The sequence below is a fragment of the Neodiprion lecontei genome, chromosome 4 (genome assembly GCF_021901455.1).
Source record: "Neodiprion lecontei isolate iyNeoLeco1 chromosome 4, iyNeoLeco1.1, whole genome shotgun sequence".
Lineage (NCBI taxonomy): Eukaryota > Metazoa > Arthropoda > Insecta > Hymenoptera > Diprionidae > Neodiprion > Neodiprion lecontei.
Window position 1 is genome coordinate 19,806,580 of NC_060263.1, and position 12,700 is coordinate 19,819,279.

The window sequence follows — 12,700 nt, forward strand, 5'->3', positions numbered from 1 at the left end:
TTTTTGTGGACTCGGATCAAGTATGATTTTCATGTATTTCAATTCAATGAATCTAAATATGAAAGTTAATTAGCCCGTTGAGCCGTCAGTTTGAAAAAATTGCGAAAAACCGAAAAAAATTGCATAAAATCATAAAAAACTGAAACTATCGAGATGAAAAAACTTTTTTGGATTCAGATTGAGTATGGTTTCTATGTATTACGTTCTACTGAATCTGAATCTGAAGTTTTTTTGTCCCATTAACGTATCAAAATTTAAAAAAATCTTAAGAAACCAAAAAAATTGGAAAAATTGCAGTTAAAAATATGAGAAAAAATCTATTAAACACGATTGTTAATGACTTGGGTGTATTTTAATGGATGGAGTATGATTTTAGAATTTAAAAATTTACCAAATTAAATATAATATATATATAATATATAATATAATAATTATGTTTTTAAAATGTCGAAAAAACGCATTTTTTTCTAAATTTCCGTAAGTGTGTGTGTGTGTGTGTGTGTGTGTGTGTGTGTGTGTCACAAAAATGGTTGTACGCTCTCTAACTTCCGTAAATTTCAACCGATGGTTATGATTTTTTTTGCACAATTTGGGTAGCGTACGCGGTCGATTGGTATTGAATTTGACAGGAATCCCTTAAGGTGCTTAGATTTTACAAAATTTTGAAAAATCGAGTTAATCGCTCTAAATTACGTAAATTTGAAGCTATCGAGCTGAATTTATGTACACAAATAGATTAGAGGACAAGGATGATTGAGATTGAATTTCACAAAAATCCCTCAACGGCTTCTTGAGGGATTCAAGAATCATTAAAAACACTAAGATTGATTTCCGTTAAGTTTTTGATTTTTCGATACTTATGATGGTGTAACTCCCGAACGAATCGGAGGTTCATAATTTCCTTTGGAGGAAAACTTGATTGTAACTGGTCGAATGCAAGTAAAAAATTTCAGGAAAATCGAAGGTGTCGCAATTCAAAAAATTTTGATTTTTTTTTTTCGAAAAAATTTTAGAATTGTGTGGTTGGAAAAATTTTGAAAAATTTTTTTCAGAAAACTCGGACTTATTGACACATTTTATACTTGTATCATTTTTTGAAAAAAATGAAAGCTCTTGAAGGTAGAGCCAGTTGAAAGAAGTCTGTTTCGAAAAAGTTGAAAAATCGGAAAATTCATAAAATCGACACAGGTGGCTCAATCGAAAAACGGCCGAACACGTGTTCTTTTTTTTCGATAGACGAATTGAGAAAAAAATTGACACCGAGATCGGCGTCGGTGACCTTCACCGATTAGGTGAAATGGTGTGGAATACCTCATACATATTATCTTATGCGGAACCACTGATATACATATGACTATATATCTCTATTGGTAACGTAATTGGTTAAGGAGAAACATTAGCTACCGTAGAAACAATTTCCGCATATGTACTAGGGTGGCTCATTTTTTAATTTTTATTTGTAAGGTGCTGTTCGAAAAATTTGTTACAAATATTGAAAATAAAACTGTCGTAAAATCTGGAGGCGGTAGGAAAATATTTAGAGGTCACTACCAATTATCGAAATGAATTGGATCACGGTACCAAAAAACTAAACTAATATATATACATGTATTAGTTTACAAAATTTCTTCTCGTTTCGTAATCTCATATCATTAGAACAATTTTTGAAATTAAAAAGAAAAAAAAAAATTAATTTCAATAATTGGTAGCGACCTCTAAATATTTTCCTACCTCCTCCAGGTTTAACGAGTTTTTTTTTCAATATTTGTCACAATTTTTTCGAGTAGTACATTAAAAAAAAAAATGTTTCAAAAATGAGCCACACTAATGTGTACGTTATATTTTCGTTAGATATAGCCACAGTACCAGCATCGTGAAATCTGTCAGTTGTAAAACAGTTTCAGTTTTCTGGCCCAAGTAAATGTGACTGAATGTTTATTGAGATCAACGTATTAGAATCGTTATTTTATTTTATGAGCACAGGAGGAACGTCGGAATTGATTCATCGTTTTCTTTTATTTAATACTAACTGAAAATTAAAGTCACTTTACCGTATTACCGTTGGATTACCCCGGGGTAAAATTCCTTATTTGAGATGATAAATACGTTTAATGTTTGGTATATATCTCAAAGTCACTGTCGCATTGGGTGCTGTTGTAAGAAAAATGAAACATCTCAATTGTCTTCCTGCTGCATTTGAAGTTCGCGCAATAGTTGTGCTCTTTGCTTTTCTAATTCATCCTCGGATAATTCGTGGTGATGAGCAGCACCCTCGTTAACCGAACCGTTTTCACTGTGGGCAGACGTTCGTCGATGTTTTTCATCCTTACGTTTTCGGTCAGGAGACTCTTCTGAAGATGGTAGCCTTGAATAGGAACGCTGAACAAAAAATAAAAAGTTGAACAGCAACTTCACTAGTTGAGTAAACACACGTCGATAGTAATAAAGTTTCACTTACTGAACGGCTGCGGCCTCTTTTCTTCTTACTTTTCTTGCGCTTGGATTTTTTCACGTCAGATTCAGAACTGTCCGATTTACTCGGAGGACTCATAGATCGTGATTTTTGGGTTTTTTTCTTAACCCCTTTTTCACTTGTATCAGACTCCTGAAAATAGTAGAAATAGATTTATACGTTCTCGTCGAAACGACAGAAAGCTATTTCTATGTTTTTCTTGCACTTACACTATGGGACCGAGACCGTGACTTTCTTTTCGGTTTTTTCGTTTTCTTTTTTTTGCTCCTTATGTGATGGTGGCTACAACTTTCCTCGATCTCGTGCTGATACTCCTTGAATATCCTTACTCTCTCGCTCTCGAGTGTTATGGCTTTGAAATCGGATTCCCCTTCGATTTTGGCTCTAACATCGTCCCACGACATCTGATAATCAACGTCTAAGGTTTTAAGCAAGTTTTTAAATCCAATTTCAAGCTTTTTAAATTTCCTCGTTTCTTCTTTGATCCTCTCCTTTTCCCTTGCCTCTGCTTTTTCAAGCAACAGATTGTACGTGAGTTTGACATTTCCAGCATCCAGAGTCGCCGATTTTCTGTCCTCGCAAACTACCGTCGCAAACTCTTCAAATGTAGTGTTAACCTGAACGTCAAAACTTTTGTCCTTCAAAATTTCGCGAATTATTTTCTTTTCGTCATGGAAACGTGACTTTAAATCTTCGACGTAAAATTTGAACAGATCTAATGGCGTTGATCCCGGCTGACCAAGCATGGCTGAAAATCGTATATCGGCGGATAGCATAGGATAAAGTTCCACCCAGAGTGACATGGATGTCAGTTTGCCTTGCTCGTGTAAATCGTCCAATAAACTCTATAATGTATACAACGAAAGGAATGAATGACAGAACATAAAAAAACAATGTATCCATATATGAATTCAGCGACTCACTATAAATCCGTCCCTATTTTTCCTCTCTAATCGTTTCCTTCGTTTTTTCTCCCGCTCCTTTTCCTCCTCTTCATCTTTCTCCAATTGACGAATATGATTTTCAAAAACTAGCAGAGCATCCTCCTTATCCATAGCCAACAAGTCCGCGTCTTCAGCAAACGCAGAATGCTGAAGCAGCAATGCTTGTGCCTCCTGCCAAGTGGTTTTGTATGTAACGTCTGTCATGGCGTCCAACACAAGGGCGAGTCGTTTGGTGTTACGTTTCTTCATAACCTTTGCTTCCTCTTTTTCACGTTTAGCCAAGTTGAATATAACATCCTCGTAAATGTCACGACGATCCGAGTCTCCAACCGAACGCCAAAGCTCCAAGTTACCATACATCTCCTCACATTTGTAATATTTTGTATTACTCGTCATCTTCTCGTGAGTCAATAAAAACTGTTCTAAGTCCTCCTTGGCTTTTTTCAGCCTGACAAAAGAAAAAAAAATACTCCGATGTAATTCAGTTACAATAAATGATGAACAGATTTTCAGCAACAAATAATAACTCTACCTCAGTCTTTCCTGTTCACGTTCTTCTTTGAGCCGTTGAGTTTTGTAAGCGTTGAAAGCTTGTTTTCTCTCGTTCAATTTCTTCATCTGTGGGTACCTTGGATCATTTTGAATCATTTTCACTGCCTGTTCCCAAGTAGCATTAGAGGGTACATCTCGCTCCTTCAGCAGCTCCTTGAATGCTTCGATCGCTTCCTTTTTATCTTTAAATTGCACTTTAGGTTCAGGAGTGCTGTTCCTACTTCCATTGGCAGAACCTTTCGTCGAGTTACTATCGTCGTCTGGCTTTGTCGGAGGAGTTGGAATATTTATGGCGGCGAGGGTTGCCGCCATAGCCTGTTCAATTGCCGATTTACAGCTCGCCTCAGGAGTGCTTACTTGTGGTGTCACGAGTTTTGGCGACAACGCATGCATCACAGGTGGAACAAGAGCCCTGAAAGGATGTAAAACGTTTGATAAAATATTTTCAGTTTATTGAAATTAACAACACTCACGTATTCGGAGTGCTGCTTGGGACAATAGCAGAGCCGGCAACGGCAGCAGCAGTAACAACTGCAACTGAAGCAACAGTGCCAGCTTCTTCAGCAGCAAGCTTTGCCTTCAATTCCTCAAGCTCAGGTGGTATAGTCCACCTTGATTCTTTGGTTGTGACATTGTGGTAGTAAATTTTACTATTGTCAGATTTGTACTCTTTCCATGGGCACTGAGATAGTAGTAATTCACTTGGAGTTTTCAATTCATCAGGCTTTTCCCAAAGTGATTGCTTTGTTGCACTATTATAATAATATGTACGACCATCTGGAGCTTTGTGCTCTGTCCATTCGGATTTTTTTTCCGTTGTTGGAATTGATGGCGTTACTGTGGCTGGCTCAAGTGTCGATGTTGTTGATGTTGGGACAGCTGGTGATCCACTTATTTGAGGAGGCGCAGCTGAGAACAGTAAAACAAAGTGAAGAAACTTAACTAAACGGGAATTCCTTGATACGGGATAAGAGTGGAGTTTAAAAATTAACACAATATTCTCCATCAATAAAATCTTAGAAGCAAAATTTAATTTCAGTTACAATATAATTCTGGCTCAAGTATAAAAGTCACAGGGTATATCATTCTTAATTATTATCCAACTGTTGATACAATAATGATGTAAATTTGACACTTTAATACTTTACTAGCCCATTGTCAATTGATACTACATATTTATCCATGATCCTAAAAAATGAAATAAGCCAAGAAGTAAATCACATTGATTGCAATAGATTTCCAATAATAATGTTAAATGATTACTCATCTTACCTATAACGTTTATATCAGGAGGAGGTCCAGCGGAGATCGGAAAACTGAAACCAGGTGGCGGAATAGAAAATTGAGGTGGCATCATGCTTGGAGGACCTGGGGGCAACCCTGGAGCCGGTATATAAGGGGTGCCAGGCATGATTGGCGGCACAAAACCTGGTGGCATGCTCGGTGGGACTGAAGGAAAGCCAGCTACAGTCCCAGGTGGCGGAATGCCGTCACTAGATGCCTTTGACACAAAAACAAGTTACACGAAATCGAATTGAAATCGAAAAGTTGAAAGCGCACAAGCGTCAGAAATGCGCTCATCGCGTTTGTTTTTCGCACCACTTAACGAACGGCTCACTCTGCGACGGTCAACAGTTTTGAAGGTTAGGTTAGGTTAGGTTATATTGACGCGCCAGCGGAGCAGCTCGCCGGTTTTGGTGAATAAATAATACACAAATATATTCTCACCATGATCCGTCCTCTATACTTCGGTTATAGCACGTTGATCATTTATCGGCAACACCGGCATCCACAAATCACAATGATATATAATTCACTTCGTAACTCACACGGACTCGCAATTGTAAGTTGTGTTGTGACCATAGGGCATAGACATATAAGAATTTAGGGTGCGTTCCAAATTTAGCTCCCAGTGAGGTCAACAATTTTTTATCTCGTTCGCGCTGCCAAAACCGTAATTTGCTCTACCTCTGTCTTAGGGAGTTCTTCACGCTGCCGCTGCCAGTTAGTTACGGACCGCACTCTTGGAATGGTTTTTCGTCGCTTGTTCCACTCGCGTTTCAGTCTCTTTCCGATGTTCAACGCGTCGATCGATCGCTCGAAATACTTCGATAGTCTCGATGCAAGTGGCGTTAATTTTCAAATCGGTGAACGGCGAAACAATCTCACGGCAGACTTCGACCAGCGCAATAGCGTTGATAGTTTCTACATATTAGTTTGTTGTAATAATCCAAGTCGATAATTGTTTCTGTGTTATACTCTTAAGTGGTATAATTATTGTCTGCATTGGTGCTCGGAGATTGTCTGGAGCATTTATGGAATTTCACATACCGGGACAATCTCTTGAAATATAGTTTCAAGAGATTGTCCCGGTATATTCATATTTACTTGCAGTTGCTCTTTTCTTGGTAACGCGAAAAACGTCACTTGTCATTCATTATTTATGCTTTGATTTTTGATATGTTTGTTATTGTAACATAATTTGACGTCACCATAAATTGGCATCTTTGGAAAAATGTTCGTTTGTTACCCAATGTTTACTCAAAGATTATGGCAACGCGTCATCACACCGACAATACCAACACAAACACATCTTCACCGACGCTACACATACGCGTTATATTTTTCCGCTGAGCCGCCAGAGCGTGCTGAAAATCGAGGTACGTTTTTATACATTGGATCTTATGGGACCTTCCACTCTATCCCATACTCATTGACTTGCCCCATATGCGTCGTTCGGTCTCCTTCCCTCTAATCTTCCTGTTGTTCAGCTTTGAAATTCAGCATGGCGATTTAGAAAACGTCACTGCGATGTGATGTTTAATTGGCTGCTTCGGTTGGACCGGAGCTGTCGTTGGACGAATAAATTCGAATGGAACTAATCGTTTGCATTTGTACGTCATCTGTCAAACTCATAAACTTGTTGAAGGAAGGTAAGCGGAGGAAATTGACATAAACATCAATAATGTCGGAGGGAAGCAGATTGTTGGAGTGTTTGTTAAAAGTGTCGGAAAAAGCGGCGAATATAGCGAGGGTGTGTCGCCAAAATCGTCAGTTGTTTAAACTCTTGGTACAGGAAAAATCTGATGAGGAAAAGAATCCGAGATTTGTACAGGACTTCAAAACTCTAGCCGATGTATTGATACAGGAAACGATAAAACACGACGTGGGAACGGAGGTATAAATCATTAAAAAATTGCGAAATTGGTACGCTAAGGATTACCCAAATAAGTTGGTTTGAAAATTAAAGGCAGTTTCCAGACCTGGCGGAGCATGTAACAGGCGAGGAGAATAACACGTTCAGTAACACATTGGGCGAGTCTGTTACCGTCAAAGTTTGTTCAAATTTTGACGACACTGCCAACCTCTTGGAAAGAGTTCTCAATAACGATTCCGAAGTTGCCAATCTACTCGCTGTTGAAGTGCACAGAGAAATTCAACTTTCAGATGTGCCGGGGAATAATCGCGTTCCTGATAATCTCAAACTCACCACCGATGCGCTCGGCATATGGATAGACCCAATTGGTAACTAGTATTGAAAGTTTTTCAGATTTCTCATTGCCTGTAATGTGATTTTGGAATATCTATTCATGCATGCTTTGCAATTTAACATTGTTTCCTTATATTCACTGACACTGTTTCTTTCCATGTACAAAGAAAATCTACCGTTATTTGGTCAATCTATACTAGCTTAGCGCACAACTCTGATCCCCTCAGGGGATTTCAGATTCTTTTTGTGGCCCGTAAGGTCTTGGCACTGTTTTTCATGTCCTAATAAATCAATGCACGCAATCTACATGATAGGCAGCCTTGGAATGCTCTTATTTAAATTTCCTAGATTCTACCGCCGAGTATATTCATGGGGTAGAAAAAGTAGATGAGGTGACGGGTGTGCATTTAAGCGGTTTGAGGTGCGTTACCGTGCTCATTGGAGTCTTTGAGAAAACCACGGGACGTCCAGTTCTAGGTGTGATAAATCAGCCGTTCCACAATAATACTTGTGATTCCGAGTAAGTTGATAAATAAGTATCAATGGGAAATCGTACCTGGGCTTGGAACTAGGTTGAAATCGTTATTGAAAAGCTTTTATCGATTACTTCATTGCTGTTTTTTTCTCCTTCGCTTCACTTAATAGGTGGCTGGGATTGACCTACTGGGGCTTCAACTATAATGGTGTTAGACTGTCCTCGATAAGTGGTCCAGAACCAAGTAGGAATGTTGCTGTTCTGAGCAGCTCAGAGAGTGCGGGTATCAAGTCAAAGCTATCTGAAAATGGCTTCACTTTGGTCGAAGCAGCTGGAGCTGGCTATAAGTTGTTGACGGTGATTCTTGGCCAGTCTGACATCTACATTTTGTCTAAGGACTCCACATTCAAGTGGGACACTTGCGCAGCTCAGGCTATATTGGGTTCCTTGGAAGGAGGTGTAATTGATTTTAGAAACTTCTTAAAAACTGACTCTTCAAACGATTCGAATCTCATTTACTTACCTGCGGATAACGATTCCTGCAATCGAGGTGGCATTGTTGCTTACCGCAACATAGAAATCTTGGAATCTATTAAAAAAATATTATTATCTCACTAGCGTTAAAAGACGGTGCCAAATTTTCATGATCTTGCAACTCGATCCCCGTTTTTATTCTGATTTTGGATTTTAATTCAAGTTAAGTACATGCAGGCTACGCTGTACTTAAGATGAACCGGTGTTTTTAGCAATCAGTTCTAAGACGATATATTAATATCTAAATACCTATTTGCAAAGTTGTTACTGAATAGTCCAGATTTATACCCGCTCTAAAAATGTACTTAAGCAAAGTCAAAGTTATTGTGCAATGTTACTGTACTGTTATCTAGTTACTAATTACTATTACAATGTGATTTAAAGTTACCTCACCGCCGGTGACAGTAAAATATAACTGAAGATTTCATTGCACTCATGACAAAAGAAATGTACTTGATAGTAATTTCACGTACAATTTGCCTTAATCGATGTAAATCTAGTCCAATTTGATAGATCGGAAAAATCGATTTTTAAACATTGTGGGGGAAAAAAGTGAACATTCAAGAGCCAGAGCTTCCAAATTCGATCTTTACTTTTTCATCACGAAGCCAGGCTGATCAAGTCTTAATTGTTTAAATCCATGGTCGGATTTTTCAGGATTCATTATTTTTATCTCATCCGCGAATCATTGACTTCATGCAGCCGTTCAATATCAAATACTTCACATTTTTCATCCACGTTTACAGCAATTAATCGAAAGTTTACATTCCTCTACATTAGACATTCGTTGTCGTCTATATAGAATCTCTATTTTATGTTAAAGAATAATTTTTATGTACTTAAAACTTCTACTTATCTCACCATTATACACATATATTTACATATACAACATCTAGGTATAAATACCTGTAATATTAAGTGTTGAAGAATTGTAGCAAAGAAATTAATAAATTAAATGGGATAAAAGTTGTAAGCCTGAAATTTTACCCGATCTAGCTGGTTTCACCGCTAATTTCAATTAAGATGCCTAAAATTGATGATTTACCATCAATGATCACGCGATTACGGTCGACAAGAAGCGAAAGGTAAGAAAAAATGTGCAGATTTGCCAGTTTCGAGACAGACGAATTTCCCCTGAACGGCGATAGAATTTGAATCGTCGATTAAGGATTCAAGACCACGCGGTAGATCAGGCTTTGCCAGATAAATCCTGCGGCCCGTATCGTACCTAATCAAGAACTGTAAGACTTGTTCAATATCCAGCGATTTCGCGGAATGAATTGTGAGATTGATGATCGCAGTTGGAATCGTGCGATTTCAAAGATCGAAGGGGAGGTCCTCAATATTCCATTAAGGGATGAGAAATTCGTACTGAGTACTTCGACCATGTCGTTTTACGCTTTAAGCTTCCGCTCAACACTGCAAAAATTTCCACCAATTCCGCCGTAAGCCTACATCAACGATATTAAAACCGTGTTATAGACAGGTGCGGATATTCCCTGGGGAAACGTATAACGCAAGGGAGAAAATTACCATTCGGTTTACAAGAATATCAATATATGTGTTTTATATATAGAAACATTTTATTACACTGTATAGGGGCGAGACGCGTTTAGTAGCGAATTTCCTCTGTGCGTTGGCATGTTGCGGATGACTGTGTACGTAATACTTCATTAATATAAATCGTTAAGTATACCCAAAACGTATTTGTTAGTTTCGTTTTGCGAGACGGCTGAATTAGTGACACTAAATACGACAAGATTCATTTATCGCGCATTATGGTCAACAGTCTTTTACAGATTAATTATGATTACGTATTTGTTACCTGTAACGTTGTTAGACATTGTAAAATATACATACTGGTAACATATATTCATATGAATGTATACAAATCATTATGTGTACATACCAATATCATTATTATATAAACGAAAACAAAAATCTTATGCAAAGCGTTACACAGTTTACATTTAACAATAAATATAAGATAACAATTACTCAATGTTTATTCGTACTTTTTGTTTTTCCCCGTAGCAGTACAGTCATTATTTATCTTTTATGGCTAGGCAGCTCTATTTCATATTCTACTGTACATGGGGTGTGCGACGAGAATTATTTACTTCGATGTTACGAATTATCAACAACGACATGCGATGGTATCCGCGCAACGATTAAATCAGACCATTGAATACTGCAATATTGCACCGCGACGGGATTTTTGGTTGTGGAGAACCCGGTAGATCCGATAAAAACAATGAAAGAATATTTCTCTGAAAATCTAAACTCACAGAGAAAAAAAGATCCAAACAGTAGAGTAAAATCGCTTGCGAGGACATGTTGCGTTACGATACTTATTCCAATGTATTTACAGTACCATATGCATATTATTTCTCTCGATTATTCGTATGCCTCTGTATGAGAATAAATTACGAAAATAAATAAAATACCTGTGTGCAGGCGACTCACATCACTCCAAGGACTCCTGCGCATAGACAATTAGACAACAATCATTATCTCACCTATTAAATCTAGTTGCCTACAGACAGGCTGATTTACCCCATCATATTTCCATCTCATGTTCGGTAAGAGTAAAAAACCGATAAATACCTTGTCCGCAAATTGCGACGTACAGAGTCAAATTTATATTCTCTCAGAAAGTCTATTAAATCGACACGAGGCGCTGATTTGTTCGATAAAAAAAAAAAAAAAAAAAAAAGAAAGGGAAGTGGTTCAAACTAAGAGCAAGGACAGCCCACTGACACACGCTGCTAAAAGTTGTCCGCACAATGAGAAGAATGACGTCGAGTTAAATGTATAGTTCAATTCTGTTAATTTTCGACTAGATCCGTTCCTCCGGATGTGAGTCAAGCCGAATGAGACGGCGACTCTGCGCCTGACCCGATCTCGTCGAGATAAGATCCGTGTGACGGAGACTAGCGGATCGTGCAGGAGCGTAATGATGCCCGCTAGGTTTCCGCCTGACGCTAATATAAGTGCTGCAGGTGTTGATCCTCCGGAGAATCGAGTTGTCCGGAGCCTCCAATCCTGCAACGCGATCAGGGAAGGATCATTTCTTCGGATCGTGCGAGGAGGCCACGTCTGCAACGAACCGTCACTTTCGAATATCAACTACGTTCACCACGTCGGTTTCAAGTGAAGGTCCAGCAGTATTCGATGATATTCCTACATAAATGTATAGTGTTTCTGTTTTTTCAATTTGTAACAGGTGTGTGTCGGTTGGTGTTTGTTAATCTGTTTCACATGTTGGCTGCAGGCGGTTAATAGACGGTATTTAAACAATTGCCGTCGAACACTCACTTTATCAAAAAAAAGAAAAATGATCGTGCGTTATTAGCTCAAGAATATTCGTATTTTAACGAGCAGAGACTGCGTGATATGTTTCTTCTATGTTCTACTGTTCACGAATACGTAATGAAAATAAAATCAACTGTCAAATCTTCAATCATTTGAAATCTATAAAATCACAGTCAACGTTATTTTAGCTTATTTGAAATGGCAATGGTTAATTGCAGAAATTAGACTTGTAAAAACGATAATTTTTCAATTATTTCTGTTGAGGATCGACGTATTTGATCCTTTTCCGCAGCTGATAATGCTTGTTGTGGATTGGTGGGGTGCTATTCGTGGGTTTGGAAAAAATTAGGCATGTTAGCGAAGCATGAAGAACCGACGGAGTTGCTGAGTGACGACTTTTCATCTTGTAAATTAGATCAGATATAATATTTCAGCACTTAGAACGCTGTGGGAGGAAATTAGATTGGACGCATTGCGATTGTACGTGTACGTGTACGTTATCTATACGTGTACAAATTTCTGGCAGACTCAGAACCAAGCTTGCGGACTTCGATTTAGGCAATTTGGGATTACTGATTTGATCTGCGGCTTATATCTGGTGTAATCAATATAGTCTTATGAAGTGCAGATGCTATCAAATTCCATGAACTCGGCTCTGAATGCGATGCGAAGTATTTACTGCACTCTACTTGGGATATTTCATATCCAAGATTATTAACTAACAAATGTTCGTCCCTCAGCAAGTCCGTTTCGAATCCTCGTGTTACTTTTGGAAGAAACGATCTTAGAAATAATACACTCACAAAAGAAATAATTTAGAATCATTGTCAAGCAAGTCTGAAGCTGTAATCAACGCTGCAAAATTCGGCCGACCATTAATGCTGAATTAATCAAGAAAAACACAAACTACAAGAGTG

The 12,700-nt window shown here is 38.1% G+C and overlaps 3 protein-coding genes across 4 annotated transcripts in view; 1 reads left to right on the forward strand and 2 right to left on the reverse strand.

Annotated features, from left to right (window-relative positions):
- Positions 1–592: 592 nt before the first annotated feature.
- LOC107217646 (pre-mRNA-processing factor 40 homolog A) lies at positions 593–6,092 on the reverse strand. Its single transcript, XM_015655258.2, has 8 exons — positions 5,698–6,092; positions 5,242–5,470; positions 4,443–4,878; positions 3,950–4,381; positions 3,397–3,865; positions 2,683–3,318; positions 2,459–2,605; positions 593–2,379 (listed from the first exon to the last, which is right to left on the reverse strand). Exons 1-8 carry the CDS (start codon positions 5,698–5,700, stop codon positions 2,176–2,178), a joined length of 2,556 nt encoding a protein of 851 aa, XP_015510744.1. The 5' UTR covers positions 5,701–6,092; the 3' UTR covers positions 593–2,175.
- A 342-nt stretch (positions 6,093–6,434) lies between these two features.
- LOC107217652 (inositol polyphosphate 1-phosphatase) lies at positions 6,435–9,441 on the forward strand. Of its 2 annotated transcripts, XM_046738324.1 has the most exons (5): positions 6,435–6,629; positions 6,741–7,147; positions 7,224–7,494; positions 7,808–7,979; positions 8,105–9,441. In XM_046738324.1, exons 2-5 carry the CDS (start codon positions 6,935–6,937, stop codon positions 8,550–8,552), a joined length of 1,104 nt encoding a protein of 367 aa, XP_046594280.1. In that variant the 5' UTR covers positions 6,435–6,629; positions 6,741–6,934; the 3' UTR covers positions 8,553–9,441. The 2 variants fall into 2 exon arrangements, with proteins under 2 accessions (XP_046594280.1, XP_015510754.1); XM_015655268.2 differs by lacking the exon at positions 6,435–6,629 and having other exon boundaries at positions 6,675–7,147.
- A 596-nt stretch (positions 9,442–10,037) lies between these two features.
- LOC107217611 (RYamide receptor) overlaps positions 10,038–12,700 on the reverse strand; it is a 97,502-nt gene continuing 94,839 nt past the window's right edge. Inside the window, exon 9 of the mRNA XM_046738313.1 lies at positions 10,038–11,513. Coding sequence (XP_046594269.1) covers positions 11,308–11,513 — 206 coding nt within the window. The 3' untranslated portion in view covers positions 10,038–11,307. The remainder of the gene's footprint in view (positions 11,514–12,700) is intronic.

Bases quoted from the DNA above. Each gene is read 5' to 3' on its own strand.
- LOC107217646 (XM_015655258.2), bottom strand. The intron at 4,879-5,241 runs GTAAGATGAGTA...TACTGTTCTCAG, and splicing joins TCCTGATATAAACGTTATAG to CTGCGCCTCCTCAAATAAGT. The intron at 3,866-3,949 runs GTAGAGTTATTA...TTCTTTTGTCAG, and splicing joins CGTGAACAGGAAAGACTGAG to GCTGAAAAAAGCCAAGGAGG.
- LOC107217652 (XM_046738324.1), top strand. From the start codon at position 6,935: ATGTCGGAGGGAAGCAGATTGTTGGAGTGTTTGTTAAAAGTGTCGGAA. The intron at 7,495-7,807 runs GTAACTAGTATT...TAAATTTCCTAG, and splicing joins CATATGGATAGACCCAATTG to ATTCTACCGCCGAGTATATT. The intron at 7,980-8,104 runs GTAAGTTGATAA...TTCACTTAATAG, and splicing joins AATAATACTTGTGATTCCGA to GTGGCTGGGATTGACCTACT.